Source organism: Camelus ferus, chromosome 11 (genome assembly GCF_009834535.1).
Source record: "Camelus ferus isolate YT-003-E chromosome 11, BCGSAC_Cfer_1.0, whole genome shotgun sequence".
Classification (NCBI taxonomy): domain Eukaryota; kingdom Metazoa; phylum Chordata; class Mammalia; order Artiodactyla; family Camelidae; genus Camelus; species Camelus ferus.
This window is the reverse complement of record NC_045706.1, coordinates 33,382,273-33,397,535: the sequence shown is the minus strand read 5'-3', so window position 1 is coordinate 33,397,535 and position 15,263 is coordinate 33,382,273. Positions and strand designations below refer to the sequence as shown.

Genomic DNA, 15,263 nt, shown 5'->3' with positions numbered 1-15,263 from the left:
TTCAGACAGTAGGAAAATAAATGTTTATATGTGTTTATCTCTTACATCAAAAGACTTTATGATTCTGAGAGAAAGACCGTCTCCTTAAAAAGATATATTAGCATGTGGTATAAATTGCGCAGAATACAAAGTTAGAAAACCTAGGTATCAGCTGCTGTCATTGTGGTTTGGGGAGTTTTGGGGAAAATTACTTAACATTTCCAAACTTTAAAACAGAGATGATGATGTCTTCCTAATAAAATTGTGAGAATTAGTTGAGAGTGTTGTAAAACAGTGCAGTTCACAGTGGAAGTCAGTACATGCTAGTTGCTTTCCCCATTATGATTGTAATGGAATCTTTTTCATTTATCAGTAAGGGGTAGGTACATAAGAGGTGTATTTGACTTCTGATTTTGATGGTAGCAATAAGAAGGTCCACATTGGAATTTCTCAAGTTTAAAAATGTAATCCTATATTTCTTTACAGACCTGTTAAGTAAGGTTTAGGAATAGAACATACCCTATGACCGAGAAAGTAGAATGAAGAAAGTGCAGCAAGGAAAGATTTAGCTATCAGCGTGGTCTTTTCTGGTCTAACACTATAGTTGCATTCCTCAGACACCTCTAGTTTTTCAAAATTGTGTTAACGTGATTGTTGGAGTCAAGGTCCAACTTAGGACAGACATTGGTCATGTCATTTGACATCTCTAGGTCTCTATTTCCTCCTCTGGGAAGTAGGACTAATGATTCTTGCCAAATCTAACTCAGAGTTGTAGTGAAAGTCAAGTGACAGAATGTAGGTAAAACACCTTGGAAGTTGAAAGTAATCTTCAAATTTCTCTTTACATCAGACTCAGAGGAGGCTGGAAAGTTGCCTAATCCTTCCTAAGTCTCTGAGGATGAAAGAGAGGAAGGAGGAGAGTTTGGTGGTCGTTGAAGAAGTCTTTAATTAATTCCACAGCTTAATGCACCCAAATCTTGATTTTGTATTCTTTAGATGAAGTGTTTTAATGTATTTTCAGTTACGATGGCTTGCTGCTTTAATATTTCCTTACTTTAGGGAAAACAAACCATGGATTTCCAGCCCAGACGTGTGAGTTCAGTGGATCCTGACAGGGTTGAAACTGAACCTCAGTCAACAGGGTTTGAAATTTCCAGAGATGAAGTAGAGGTGGGTATTGGATAACATAGCCCAGTTTTTAACGCAGTGACCATTAATTTCTAAATAACACCTGCAAGTATAATTTAATCAGTTGTTGTAGGTACCTTGCTTTACAATTAGTTGTGTGTGCTCTTGGCTATGGGAAGGAAAACTAATGGCTTTTTAGGAGAGGTGAAATTCTTTTGGAGAAATTTGATCCCCAAATGATACTACTCTCAAAGTGATACTGATCTCAAACAGATCTTTTAATATATACAAATTTGGTGGTCAGAAATAGAAAATCCCACAAAAGATAAAATACGAATGACTATTTGGAGGTCATTATAAGAAGTCCTTTAATAAGCATTCTATTAAATAGTATTGTTTTGGAAATTTTATCCATTTAATAAGTGTCACCAAATCTCAATAACTCATAATGAGTTTCCTTAATTTGTAATGACTCACATTGGATAACATAGAGTTTCTCAGATTGCATACAAAATGGATAAAAACTCTATGTCACTTTTTGAAAATAGAATTACCATTTAAAAATTTACTTAAAAAACACATTTATTGGGCATGGTCAGTGTTGGGAATCTTGCTAGGCACCGAGGATGAAGACATAAATAAGAAATGATTGCCATTCTCAAGGAGTAAGGAATCTGATAAGACAGGTGTGTAAATGACTACCTCATTTGACCTTATGGACTAAGTGTTAGGAAGAGGGTGCTAAGAAGGAACACTGACTGAGGAGGATACGATGAATTTTGCCTGAGTGGCTGTGGACGTGGATTAGAGAAGGTGACATTGTACTGGGTCTTAAAGGTGAATAGAAGTTTACCAAGCAGAGAATGGGAAAAGAAGGGCATTTTAATCTGGGGGAATAACACAAGTCATTCCTTACAGAGCTTCTTATAATCAAACCTCAGAAGAATCATGATGTCACTTGTACCACATGCTGTTGGTCATGGACGTCATTAAGGCCAGCCCAGGTTCAAGAGAGGGGAATGAGACTCTGTCTCTCAGTGGCAAGAATAATAAAGAATTTGCAGCAAACTTTAGTTAACTGTAACTAGGGTGCTTATTAAAAATCTAGATGCTTTCATTGGAGATATCTGATTTAGCAGGTTTGTAGTAGGGTCCAAGAATCTTCTAAACAGTTTCTCTAGGTAGTTCTTATGATCACACAGGTTTGGGAAATAATGGATCTCTAAGTTTCTCTCAATTTTAACATACCATGTAGAAACCTTGAGAAAAGTAGGTGATAACTCAATCTTTCTGTCCTTGCTGTGGTGAATTTGACCCAGAAAACTTTTCATCTTTCCCAATTCATTCTCTTTAATAGGTATTGAGAGAGGTAATTTTTGGCAATTTAGAAAATCATATTCTGCAAATAAGATTTGTTTTCCCTTTTAATTCAATTCTGTTGCAGGATGGATCTGTAGTCATTGACTCTTGTGAAGTGTCAACAGAAAATAATCAGACTTCACGATTTCCAAAACCCGAGTTAGAGATTCAGTTTACACCTTTACAACCAAACAAAATGTCAGTGAAACACCCGGGTTGTACCTCACCAGTGATGGTTAAGATTCCCAAGGCCCGGAAGAGGAAGAGTAATGAAATGGAGGAAGTAAGTACTGTTAACTATTAATAGAATTTAACAAGTAAACCTTATTCTTACTAAACTTAGTGATAATATATAGTTAAACTCTTGTTACATTGCTTTCCTGTTCATAAGCACTGCTATTAGAGACCAAAATCATAATTTACAGTATATTCAATACTCTTTAAGAATATTACTGTGGTGAATAGTCCTCAAACAGAAAACTTATGGATTTTAAAATACGTAGTTTATTCCTTATTTCAGTGAAGCTGTGATAGGTCAAAAGCTGGCAAATTTTATTAGAGAGCTGTTTCAATATACCAGTCCTGTTCAAACTTAGTCACTTTCCCTCCAATGAAAGAGGAAAACAGTTGATAAAGAAATTAGAGAAACTGAAATAGCTAATTAACCTCCTTGAATATAATCTTTGTCTCTTAACTAAAATCTTAGGTTTCTATGGTCATAATAGGTTTAGGAAGAGATTCTTTTTCAGCCAGCCACTGTTAAAATTTGGGTCTCTGTTTAGTGGCAGGCTGAAAACCGTTTTACTTCTTCCTACTGCAGTTTTCTAATTACGGAGTTTCCAAACCTTCTACCATATCCTAGCCACGCAGGTTTGACAAGTCACATAAACTTTCTGATCCTCACTTTCCTCCTTTGGGAAATAAAGGGTTAGATATACTATGTTTAAAATGCTTTGCTTTTGCTCCACATGTGGTAGATACACAGTAAATGGCAGTATGTATTTTAAAAGAGACTGTTTTAAGTTTAAAACTAATTATAAACTCTCTAGCGCAATAACTTTCTCTCCAACTTGTTTTTTTCACTTCTTTAAAGAGTAGTATTTTTGCAAGCTGGTGGAAGAGCAGAAATAGTATTAACCATACTCCTGAGGCTCTCTGTCAGGTAATACATTTGCTAAATGAATACTAGTTAGCATATTTCCTGCTATACGTAGAACACCTTTAGAGATTGTTTTGGAGAGCCTTAGTTAATTTTTATTCTATCTTTATTTAATTTATAGTTAACTTTTATTCTGTATTTAATTTATGTTTAATATATTTTAGATACCATTAAGATACAATTGACCCTTGAACAACAGGAGGGTTAGGTACCAGCCACTGCATAGTGAAAATCTTGTGTACCTTACAGTTGGCCCTCTGTATGTGAGGTTTCTCATCCACGGATTCAACCAACTATGGATCGTGTAGTAACGTGGTATTTACTATTGAAAAAAATCAGTGCATATAAGTAAACTCACGCATTTCAAACCTATGTTGTTCAAGCGTCACCTGTACTAAGTAGTTTAATTTCATCATCATTTATGTTAACATGTTGGCTAACATCTGTGTTGACTTTTCCTTGATTCATTTTTTCCAAGAGAAAAAGAAAAATTTGCTGTGTGCTCTGGGTTAAGACACAATTATTTTATTCATTTTACTGTTGGTATATACCCCCCATTTCAGAACAGATACACAGATTGTTGTACATATATCTTGTAGGAACTTAAAAGATTTAACTGATTTTGCTAGCACTTTACTGTCGTAATAAACTGAGGAAAATAATTTACACATTGCTGTGTTCTACTCCCGTGAAGACTCCAAAGAGATCTTTATTGTCGCTACAAATATGGTGGAGTTACAATCTTTCTTCATTTGCTTCCTCTGATTCCCATCTGTCTGTCTTCCCCTTTTGGGAAATTTACTTCTTATGATCCTGATGACTTGACTTTGTAATTTGAATTTTGAGGTTCAGTCATGGTCTTCTCTCTGCTTCTTTTGACTTTCTTTTTCATTTTATGTTTATAATCTTTAGTACAACTAGGATTTGTTCATGTGTAATTCAGTTAATATACTACAAAAGACTTTGTCTTAAGTGAGATTATGTGTGGAAAAATAGAAGATGTCAATGGTATAATAAGGAAGACATCTTAACTTTCACATTTTACTTGTACTTATACCATAGATTTTTATTTGTTTTTGTTTTGTTTTGATTGAACCCAGGACCTCATACATGCTAAGCATGCGCTTTACCACTGAGCTGTCACCCTCCCTTTGTGCTGTATTTTAAAGATGGGGTTCAAAGATGTTACCCTTTTTACTATTTTTCATTTAGCCAATGTAATTTCATTATTATGCAGGTGAAAAGTTTATACCTTTAATCATTTTGCAGTAAAAACATGTATTAAATCAACATGCTATACACTTAAACTTACGTATGTTATATAACAATAATATTTCAGTGAAGATGGGAAAATATACCTTCAAGTCAAGGTCTGTCAACTTCAGCACGATTGACATTTTGGACCAGATACTTCTTTGTGTTGGAGACTATCCTGTACATTTTAGGGGGTTTTAGCAGTATTCCTGGCCTCTACTCACTGGTTGCCAATAAACCCTCCCTTATTCCCAGCAATGACAACCAAAAATATCTCCAGATATTGACAGTGTCCCCTGGTCAGGATTGCCCCCAATTAAGAACCATTTTCTTGTTTTTTGTTTATTTTTATTCCTTTTTTTTCATAGTCTAGAGAGGGAAAAAATATTGTCAAGAAATTAATCAGAGCTGGAAATCATTATTTTTAGGACTTTGTGAAATTTGAAAATAAGAAGAATGCTACACCCAGAACTAATTTGAAGTCCCCTGTTTCTGAGCGTGGAAATTCTTCTGTCAAAGAGGAAAAAAAGGTTTGTCTTTTAAATTTGTCCAAAACTGACCATTTTCATAAATTTATAAAGTAGAAAATGAAAATAAAGATGTCAAATTTGATTAGTAATTATCCAGTTATAACTAATTTATCTTCCATTTCCTGTTCATCAAATCCAGCTCAGAATATAACCTTCAGCATTTAGCCAGGAGCAGGTACCTCTAGATGTTCACTTCTGACTGTGCACTCTGCCTGTCACACTCATTTTGCCACTTTCTGGCCTTTTCATCCCTCTCATGTTTTTAATCCCAAGTTCCCTGCCTGAGGATTCATAACCTGTGTCTGGCTTCTTTAATTCAACTTTAATGTTTCCTTCTAACATTCCTCATCAGCAGTAACAGAAAATGTTTGTTTATTAGGTTTCCACACGTCCATCATCTAAGACAGTTTATTCTTTACGGAGTCAGGCGTCCACAATTAGTATAAACGTGCCCTCTAAGAAAAAAGAAGGAACGCTGCAGAAATTTGGAGACTTCTTACAACATTCTCCAACTATTCTTCAGTCAAAAGGTTTGTAGAATGTTAATTAAATGACCTTTAATGTTAGGTATATGGTACTTTCTAATATCTGACTGGTGTCTTAACTCAACAGTGACTGTTATATTTCAGATAGACGTTGTCCTATGTTAGGTACTGTGAAGGAAACGTGAAAGGATGATATGCCTTGGTGTTCACTATGTAGTGGAAGAGAAAGACCTGTATTTAAGTAATTGATCCAGAGCAGGCTGCTTAACGTAGTTATAGAGATGTAGGCAAAGAACTGTGGTAGTATTGGGGGGAAGAGAGCTGTTTTGTCTGGGGCTATGGGAAGATTTTATAGAAGAGATAGGATTTAACCTCGGAATTGAAATGTTGGAAGATTATACCCTCTAGAGATAATCACTGTTAATATTATGGTATATATTATTCTACCTTTTTTCCTCTGCATAGATAAATATTGCCTGTTTATATATATCAAAAACATATTTCTGTAAATACCTATTGGGTTTAATTGCTTAATGCTTTTTTCTTTATGATGTAAATATATTAATACCTGTATATTAATATATGCTAAGAGATATACTCCCTATACATATATATTTATGTACACATCAAGCAGAGGGAACAGTTAATACAAGCAGAGTATCAGGGAAGTGTAGGGGATGTGCAGGTGGCAATATGTGTCTGGCATGTAGAATGTGGCGAGGGTACTGGGGGGGAAGGGGCTTTTCATGAGATTACCTGAGTGGTAGCATACAATAAATTGGAGACTTGAGGTGGGGAGAATGAGGCAGGGGACAGGTGAACTGAGTCAAATTGGTTGTATAAAAATACTTCCTATAAAAACTTTACATAGAGCTTCCCAAACTTTCTAGGCTCACAGTGCCCTTAGTGTCTCAGTAATTTTTTCCATTGTGTCTGTGTACCCAAAGAAACACCTAATAGTTCGATCCTTTAGTATTTAAGGCCGAACCAACCACTGAAAATTCAGCTTCTGAAAATTCAGGTTGCCAAAATACGGCATCTTCAAAAGGAAGGTAATGTGATATCTTTTTGAAACCGTGAACTACCCTAAGCTATTGAGTGTCACTGTTTACCTCAAAAGTTTAAAATACTCCGAGGCACTCTTGTGAGTTTGCTGCAGCAGTCTTGGTGCACAGTTCGGAAACTTCAGACTTATCAGGCCCATTTGTCTATATTTTTCAAAAAATACCTGTATTTTTTGTATAAGTTTAGAAATAGTTTGTATAAGCATAGAAAATATCTGGAGAGATAAACGGTAAGCTGTTAAATGTCTGAATTTGGAGAAGTGGGACTTGTTGTTTTAGGTTCTTGTGTATTTTATTTAAATTATATTGACCATCACTTATATATAAAAAGGAAATATATTTTCAAGGAAAGGAGGGTACCCACGTGGTAATGACTCTGTTACTTGGTTGTCTCAGCTCCTTAACAATTTCCCTACCCATATACATGGTGTGGATTTTTTGTTTGTTGAACATTTTTCTAGGAATGTAAGGTATCTCTATTTTGGATTGTAACTACCATACATGTCTGTTGTTCACTTGGAGATACAGGGAAAAAAGAAGAAAAGAGATTAGTTCTTAAAATTCTGCTGCTCTGTTAACTACCATTAATCCATTACTCAATGTCTCTGGTCTCCCAGCTTATCCCCTTTGCCTGTCTCCTGGTCAGTACTTGGCGGGCCAGAGTGATCTTTTCACAGTGCAGTTGGATTATTTAAACTATAGTTTTTTTGTTTTCTTGTTATCTTTTCCAGTAGAATATAAGCTCTACAAGTGCAAAATGTCTGTCTGGTTTACATCCTTAGCTCTCAGTATAGTGGCTGGCACAGAGCAGTGAAGAGTTTGGAGGCTCCAGGCCAAAATCCTATGTGTGATTTGATTCAGACTGACCACAGGCAATTACAAAGACTACCTATTAGGCCTCATGGGGGAAAGCTGCCCTTCCCCTGTCAGACTTGGTACACAGCCAGTGCATTGCAGTCTCTGCAGCGAGTTAGTCAGGGACTCGAGTCTCCTGCAGGCCATGCTCTTATACACATCTGCATTCCTAGCCTAGGAGCCTTTGTCTGGATGCTCTTCACAGGGAACCTTCAGTAGAGAACTTCCTCAGGTGCCTCTGCTGAAGACCTTCTCTATGATGCGGAAGCAGGGGATCCTTGAAAACACTCCTTTCCAGTCTGACTACCTTTCCATTCCTAGCCCTTCTCCCTTGTCTCCAGCCCCAAGGTCCATAAACCTGCAAGTGCAAGGACCTTTTGTTAGGGCTCACCCCGCAGTGAGATGACCCCCACTTCTGTGCTGACCCACCTGACCTAGACCATGTACTATTCTATGGGGGAGTATGGAAGTGGGGTGGGGTTGGTGCATTCTCAGGATCAGCTTCTTTCCTATTCTATTGCAGTAAGTGGTTAGAGTCTTGACTGCTAACTTTCATTTTGACTTGTTGTCTTAATTAGCTACTCTGACATCTGGCAGCTCAGCTCTCAGGCTCAGCTCAGCCCTTGACAAGTATACCATCAATTCAGCATATTTCCTTAAATGTGGTTTCTTTTCTTTTTTTTTTTTTTTTTTAAATACAGTTGATGTCATATGTGTATGGATTTCTATTCAGGAGTTTTCCCAAATGGAAATATGTTGTGTGTTAAAATCAATATGTGTCTGTTAAAAAAAATAAAACAGATGTACAAAGTAAGAAATTTAAAAATTTCTATTCTACTTCCCAGAAGTAATCAACTGTTAACAGTTTACTATGTGTGTGTGTGTGTTTGTGTGCGGGCATGTGTGTTAACTAAAAGTAAAGGGCTCACAATTACACGTTACTTTCACTTGATATTCGTTGTGGACATCTTTACATGTGAGTTACTGAACTAGTTCTACTCCCTTATTATTTTTAATGCTGCGTGGTCCACCATATGTGTGTCCTGCTCTTTTCCTTAATGTAGCATAAACCTCTTGCAAGTTATTAAAGACACCTGAGTTTTTACTCTTGTACTGTAACTTACCATACCTTTTCACTATGTTGAACATTACTGAAATGATATTTTATTTATTTGTCTTTTTGTTTTTACTGCTGATCACTATTTCATGTGTTTATTAGGCATTTAATTTTTTTCTTCGTGATTTTTCTGTTAATGTCCTTTCACCATTTATAAATTGCAGTGCTTTTCTTTTTAATACGGTATGTTCTTTCCTTATTAAGGATTTAGAACCTTTGCAGTTAGATTTTTTTTCCAGAATTTAACTAATGTATTTTTTTCATAGCAAAGAAAATAATTGAAACAATGAGCTCTTCAAAGCCCTCAAATGTAGAAGTAAGTAAAGAAAATGTGTCTCGACCAAAACGGGCCAAACGGAAATTATACACAAATGAAATTTCATCTCCTATTGATATATCTGGCCAAGTGGTGAGCTACCATTTCAGTTTTCTTAAAAGTAAAACTCTTCATGTTCTTTTTAGTTCTGAATTATTCATAACTTTGTAAATTTTATAATGGTTTGAATTTTCATTCTGTTCATCAAATTTCTTAAAACATGCTTTAAATGTTACACTTTTGGTATTGGATGTGTTAAATTTGTAGTAATTGGATATAAATGCTGCATTAATGTATACAGGTATCATGTATTTACATTTATAAACTCATCAGGAATTTTAATTCCATCAGTAAAATTATCATTATTTAATAATTCATTTGCTTCTAACATACGTTTTTCTTATTATCTTTATCACAAGATCTGGGCCTAAAGTCTGCCTGGTAAAGGTGTAGAATTGACATTCAGTCGTTTCCTCCCACCTTTCCTTTAAGGCTTCTAGATTCTCTTAAGAAAAGACTGTAGTTTGTCATCCTGGCTCTATGACTCATTCTCCTTACTCAGAACAGGCTGTGCTATTACAGAGAAAGTTCTAATTTTCTATCATGCTTGCATTTGCCTAGTGGATGAAAGTGAAGATAGAAAAGTAATTAAAGGAAAAGCCTTCAATAGGAGGTGGCCAAGAAAAATCAGGGGAGAGACGTTTTGCAACAGTAACTATCAGATGTAAGACACTTAAAGCGAGTGGTTAAGATTAGGGTCAATTAGGACATGCTTTCAGAAGTACTGTTTTCTTGGTCACTTTTCTCCATCTGTCTGATAAGTACGTAATTTTCTCCCCTGGCTGAAATTATTTCTTTTCTTAGTTGCAAAATAATGCTCTTTCTACTTTCTAAGTTATGTACTTGTTACTGCAAAAGATCATTTCTTAAAAGTTATTTGAGGCATTTACCTCCAAAATTTTAGTAATTATTTCAAATTTGAATTCAATACAAAGTGTGAATTATTTTAATTCTATAATTCAGTAGTGTTGAAAGACTCTTATAGAATCTATCACTCTAGGCATGATTTATTGTACAAGATAGTATACCTGCAGTCCAGGAGGACAAAAAAATACTGTAATGTACTAATTATTTCAGTTATTAATAACATGAACATATCTATTAATTATAAATAAGCTTTTATTTTTATTTATAAAAAATTATGAAATTGTTAATTTCAGATTTTGATGGACCATAAAGTGAAGGAAAGCGATCATCAGATTCTCAAACGACGACTTCGAACTAAAACAGCCAAATAAATCACTTATGGAGAATGTTTAAATATAAATTTTATATTCATAATCATTGTAACCTGCATCCTGACTTTTTAAAGATAATTGTATATACTATGATGCATCAAATCCCTTTGTATATACATTGCTATTTTATAATAGTATAATTTTAATTCAATAAAGAAAATAAGTCAACAATAAATTTACTTGTCTATTTTCTAAGAGTTTTTAATACTAGCTTTTCAAACTGTATATATTTTCCTATCATCTCAAGCGTAGAACCAGTGAGGATCTTAGGAAAGATGCTGTTATTTTTGTTTTTCTGTACATGGATGTCATAGATTAGATATTTAGTTTACTTAATATTTAACAGTGTTTTAGGGATTGCTTTTATTGTAAGTACCTGTTAGGAAATATGGATGATTTTACTTATCTGTTTGGAGTATAGCTAAGATTCAGGGAGTAAATGTGTATAGGTCTCCTAGTTGCTAAAATATGTACACACATAATTTAAGACCTCAGGTCTTTAATTAGAATGTCTTTTATTCTTAAATAATTGAATAGAGTTGGCTTTCTGATTTTGCAGGACACAGACAATCAGAGCCATAAAGTTAGAAAAGAAGAGGAGTTATCTAAAGGCCAAAAAATAATACTGATAACCAGAGAAGAGAATTTTAGACCCACAGAGACCTTAGAAAACTGAGACCCATAAAGCTTACTTTCTCAAGATCACAGCGCTAGGGTATAATAAGCTTTGGTTTAAAAAAACACCGACAAGAAGCAAAAAAAAAAAAAAAAAAAAAAGCAGAGGCATCAAGAATTATTGCCAACTGGGGCTTTTTAAGAGCACACATTTATACATCTAAAGCCTTTAAGATTTCCTTGGATTTTAGCATTTATTATAATCATGACCCTGAGTCAGGAATATTATCTTTGGTGGCTTGTTTAGGAAACACTTATACCATATTTAGGGACAATTTTCATCAAAATAGTTAATTTAAAGTTAACCTCTTTAAGCACAAAAATATTTTTATGATGCTACATGATTTCATTGTGCTAAAAATATATACAAAATTGGTCCTCATTATTCACAGATTCCATATTTGCAAATATACTTATTTGTTAAAATTTGTTATCCAAAATCAGTACCTAGGCACTTTTGTAGTCATTTTTAGACCTGCACAGAGTGGCAAAAAATTTGAGTCACTCAACATATTTGTTCCCAGCTAAGGTTGAACAAGGTGACGCTGATTTCTTGTTTCAGCTCTCATACTGTAAACAAGTGTCCACTTCCCAGAATGTAGTCTGAAATCAAGCCTCAACCATATTCACAAAGGAGAGAGAGTTTGTCAAATTACAAGGGCTTGAGAAATACCTTGGGCTTTTTACACATTTGTATTAACAAAGCGTAAAACCAAGTCTGTGTAAATTGAAAGTAATCAGTCAGTAAACAAAATGCCTACTGGAACAAAAATCAACATTCTTAAGAGAAAAATATAATACAGATTCTCTACAATGTATCTTTTATAAACATGATACATAGTCGAAAATTACTATGTATGGAAAGAAACAGGAAAATGAATCCTATGTAAAGAAAAAAAGCAGTCAAGAAAAACTTTTGACATGGGCCAAATGTCAAATTTTGCAAAACTTTAAAGGAACTGTTGGTGCGCATGTTGAAGATTTAAAGGCAATGCCATCTTAATGAATAAAGACAGGGAATCTCAGCAGAGAGATGGAAAGTATAAAGAAATCAGGTGAAATTGTTACAACAGAAAAAAAAATAACTGAAGTAAAAAAGCCTGGCTGGATTTAACAGCAGATTAGAGATGTCAGAAGAAAGTGTCAGTGAACTTGATTCAGTTTGAGGAAAAGAAAGGAGATCAAGGAAGAACAGAGCCTGAGGGTCCTATGGAACAATATCAAGTGGATTAACCCAGTGTAACTGGAGATCCAGAGGGAATAAAGAGTAAAAATAGAGCAGAAAAATATATTTGAAGAAATAATGACCAAACATTTTTACAAGTTTTATGAGGAAACATTGACTTTTAAACTCCAATTAAGATAAATCGAAAGAAAAGTGCACGTGGGAAGATCATAGTCAAACTACTAAAAATCAGCAATAAAGAGTACATTTTGATAGAAAATCAACAAAATCTCGAGAAATAATAACATGTTGCATATAAACCGCTGACCTGGAGATAATATTTTGGTACACACAGACAAGGACTTACATATAAAAATATATACGTAAAGCTACAAGTAGAGGGGAAACTACAGCGAGAAGGAAGACCATGACTGCCTTGCCTGGGGTCAGGAGATGGGATCAGAGGACATGAGGAAACGTCTTGGGGAAATGGCTATTTTCTATACCTTGATTGTTTTGTATTCTGTATGCAATTACTAAAAATAAAATTGTCTACTTGAAATAAATAAATTTTATTGTATGAAATTTTACCTCAATAAAAAGCTGGGAAAAAGGATTTAAAAAAAAAACTGTAATGAGATATCATTCCAGGGAGACTAGAATAGCTAAAATTAGAAAGACTGACAGTACCAAGTGAAAGATTCTGGCTTCTAGCACATATACTTAAAAGTTTTTTGTTTTTTGTTTTTTGTTTTCCCCTGTAGAGTTACCACATTTGTTCTTTATTGTGGCAAGAGATCATATTTTGGAAAATGTTTTGGGGGCATCTTCTGACAACTGTAAGGTATGGTGAGTTAAAAATAATAGAATTATAACTGAAGAATTTTATTAAAGTTCACTTTAGAATACAGCTGTTAATAATTCCACTTGATGAAATGATTGATAGATTTGGGGGACAGTTTGAAAATTGTAAATGGTATTCAAAATGGAATATAAGATAAATGTAAGTTGAATTAATTCTACATGCCTAAGGAGAGATCATTTTAGGAATCTATTGCAAACTCTTTTGGTAAAGAAAATCGATTTTAATACTTAGAGTAATCACTTTCTAATATATGTGTTTTACAAGTTTAAAATTTTATTTTTTCTTGCATAAGATTAAACCTGATTTGTGATTACAAGTCACTTTAGCAAATGCTTATCAAAAGTTAATTATGATAAATAACTACTAAAAACATAAGAGAAGAAAGCCAAACATTGTTTATCTAAAAATAGGAAAAGGATATATACTGCTAAGTTCTCTTTTTGATTATAATTTTTTGATCTTCAGTAGCATTTAAGAGAATTTAAGATTTTATGTTAAAGTCAGGGAAACAACTTCAAAGAAATTTAGGAAACTATTATTGGTAGGCATGTTTAATAAGCCTGTTATTTTTGGTCCCTTTGGCTTTCAGAGATTTATTCATCACTTCATCCAATTATACCCAGGTTTTGCAAAGTCATAGTCCAAATATACTGAATGTTCTCACTGATCTGAGTCTTGAATCTCAGCCAGAGGAAGAACCTATGAACTTGATGTTCTGGTTACTCTAATCCACCATGTCAAATTGTGCTTCACCTCCCAGCTGCCCGGGGTCCCTAATCTTGATCTTCCTCACTTCTTTGGAGCAAGATAAAAGTACTTCAGCTATTTGATCTCTGCCTACAACCATCACTACCGCTGTAATTGCTGAATGCAGTTTGATCAACTTCCCTTCCCTTCCATACTTTTTGTAAAGCATAGAGGCTGTTAGTGTATCTGCTTTAGCCAAATCCCAAAGAGTGACCAGACTGGGTACTAGACTGGAATTTTATTGGCTAATTTGATTCTTTAAAGCCTTTTATTTGTTGTAGGTGACTAGCACCTTTGGACCAGTATCTGAACTCTGTCTCAGAGTCACACACACAATCAGATCCTTAGTTTCCCAAAATAAGGGACTGATTAAGGAAATTTAGGCTTTGTTTAGACCTGTTTCATAGCCAAGTAGGCTAAATTTTCATAAATGGGAGCCTTTATTGTGGCTTTCTAAACATAAGGCTTCAGCTAGCAAAGCCTAGTCTGATTAATAGTACACACAATAAAAATGATTTTTTAAACATTTTTTTATAGAAAAATGATTTTTCAGCCCTAATTAGCTAAAAGTTTGGTCAGTTTGGTCTTTGATTCTAAAACTCATTTTTTATTTTCTCTGGTTATATCTTCCACGTGCATCAAGAACATGAATGTATGTAAAATAGCAAATGGGCCTCATGGTACGGACTTGGCATGACTAGGTTCTATGTACCATCGAAATTCAGATATGGAATTTTTGTGCAATTTGTGTACCAGTTCATCAATGTGATGACTAATGGCTAGTCCCATGAAACTGCAGTGTAGTATATGGTTCAAGAATGCAATTTATATGCCAACACTTACCCCTCTGTATTATCATTCTGTTTATCACTTATTTGGGGACTTGTCTTTAGGTGACCATTTAAAAACTTACTTAGCAATGAATAACCAGGGAATAAACATTCACAACAGCAAACTAGTGTTGTTGAGATAAAATATGTACATTGATTATTGGTCAAAGTTAAAACTAATTTTTGAAACTTTTAATAGAAAAGAAATGAGACATTTAAAATGTTTTCTCAGATTACATATTCAGTCACTACTCTCTGTTACTGAAAGGTAATCCACTATCTTAATTTCTGACAGTGTAGAATGCAAAAATTGTGTGCATTGATTGTGTCTTACTCCATTTGTGCTAAATTATACTTGTGACATTAATCCATGTTTTTCTTTACATTTAGGGTTTTCACTTTTATTGCTATGTAATATTCCCTTATATATCACAATT

At 34.3% G+C, this 15,263-nt stretch overlaps 1 protein-coding gene across 7 annotated transcripts in view; it reads left to right on the top strand.

The window, feature by feature from the left end:
- The window catches only part of KIF20B (kinesin family member 20B), a 67,584-nt gene extending 56,874 nt beyond the window's left edge, over positions 1 to 10,710 (top strand). For 3 of the 7 annotated variants that reach the window (XM_032491342.1, XM_032491345.1, XM_032491343.1), the window contains 7 exons: positions 1,039 to 1,149; positions 2,552 to 2,749; positions 3,560 to 3,628; positions 5,308 to 5,409; positions 5,789 to 5,939; positions 9,197 to 9,339; positions 10,467 to 10,710. In XM_032491342.1, the coding sequence (XP_032347233.1) occupies positions 1,039 to 1,149; positions 2,552 to 2,749; positions 3,560 to 3,628; positions 5,308 to 5,409; positions 5,789 to 5,939; positions 9,197 to 9,339; positions 10,467 to 10,544 (852 nt within the window). In that variant the 3' untranslated portion in view covers positions 10,545 to 10,710. The remainder of the gene's footprint in view (positions 1 to 1,038; positions 1,150 to 2,551; positions 2,750 to 3,559; positions 3,629 to 5,307; positions 5,410 to 5,788; positions 5,940 to 9,196; positions 9,340 to 10,466) is intronic. The other 4 variants (XM_032491347.1, XM_014558360.2, XM_032491344.1 and 1 more) reach the window with 3 other exon arrangements.
- The last annotated feature ends 4,553 nt before the right edge of the window (positions 10,711 to 15,263 follow it).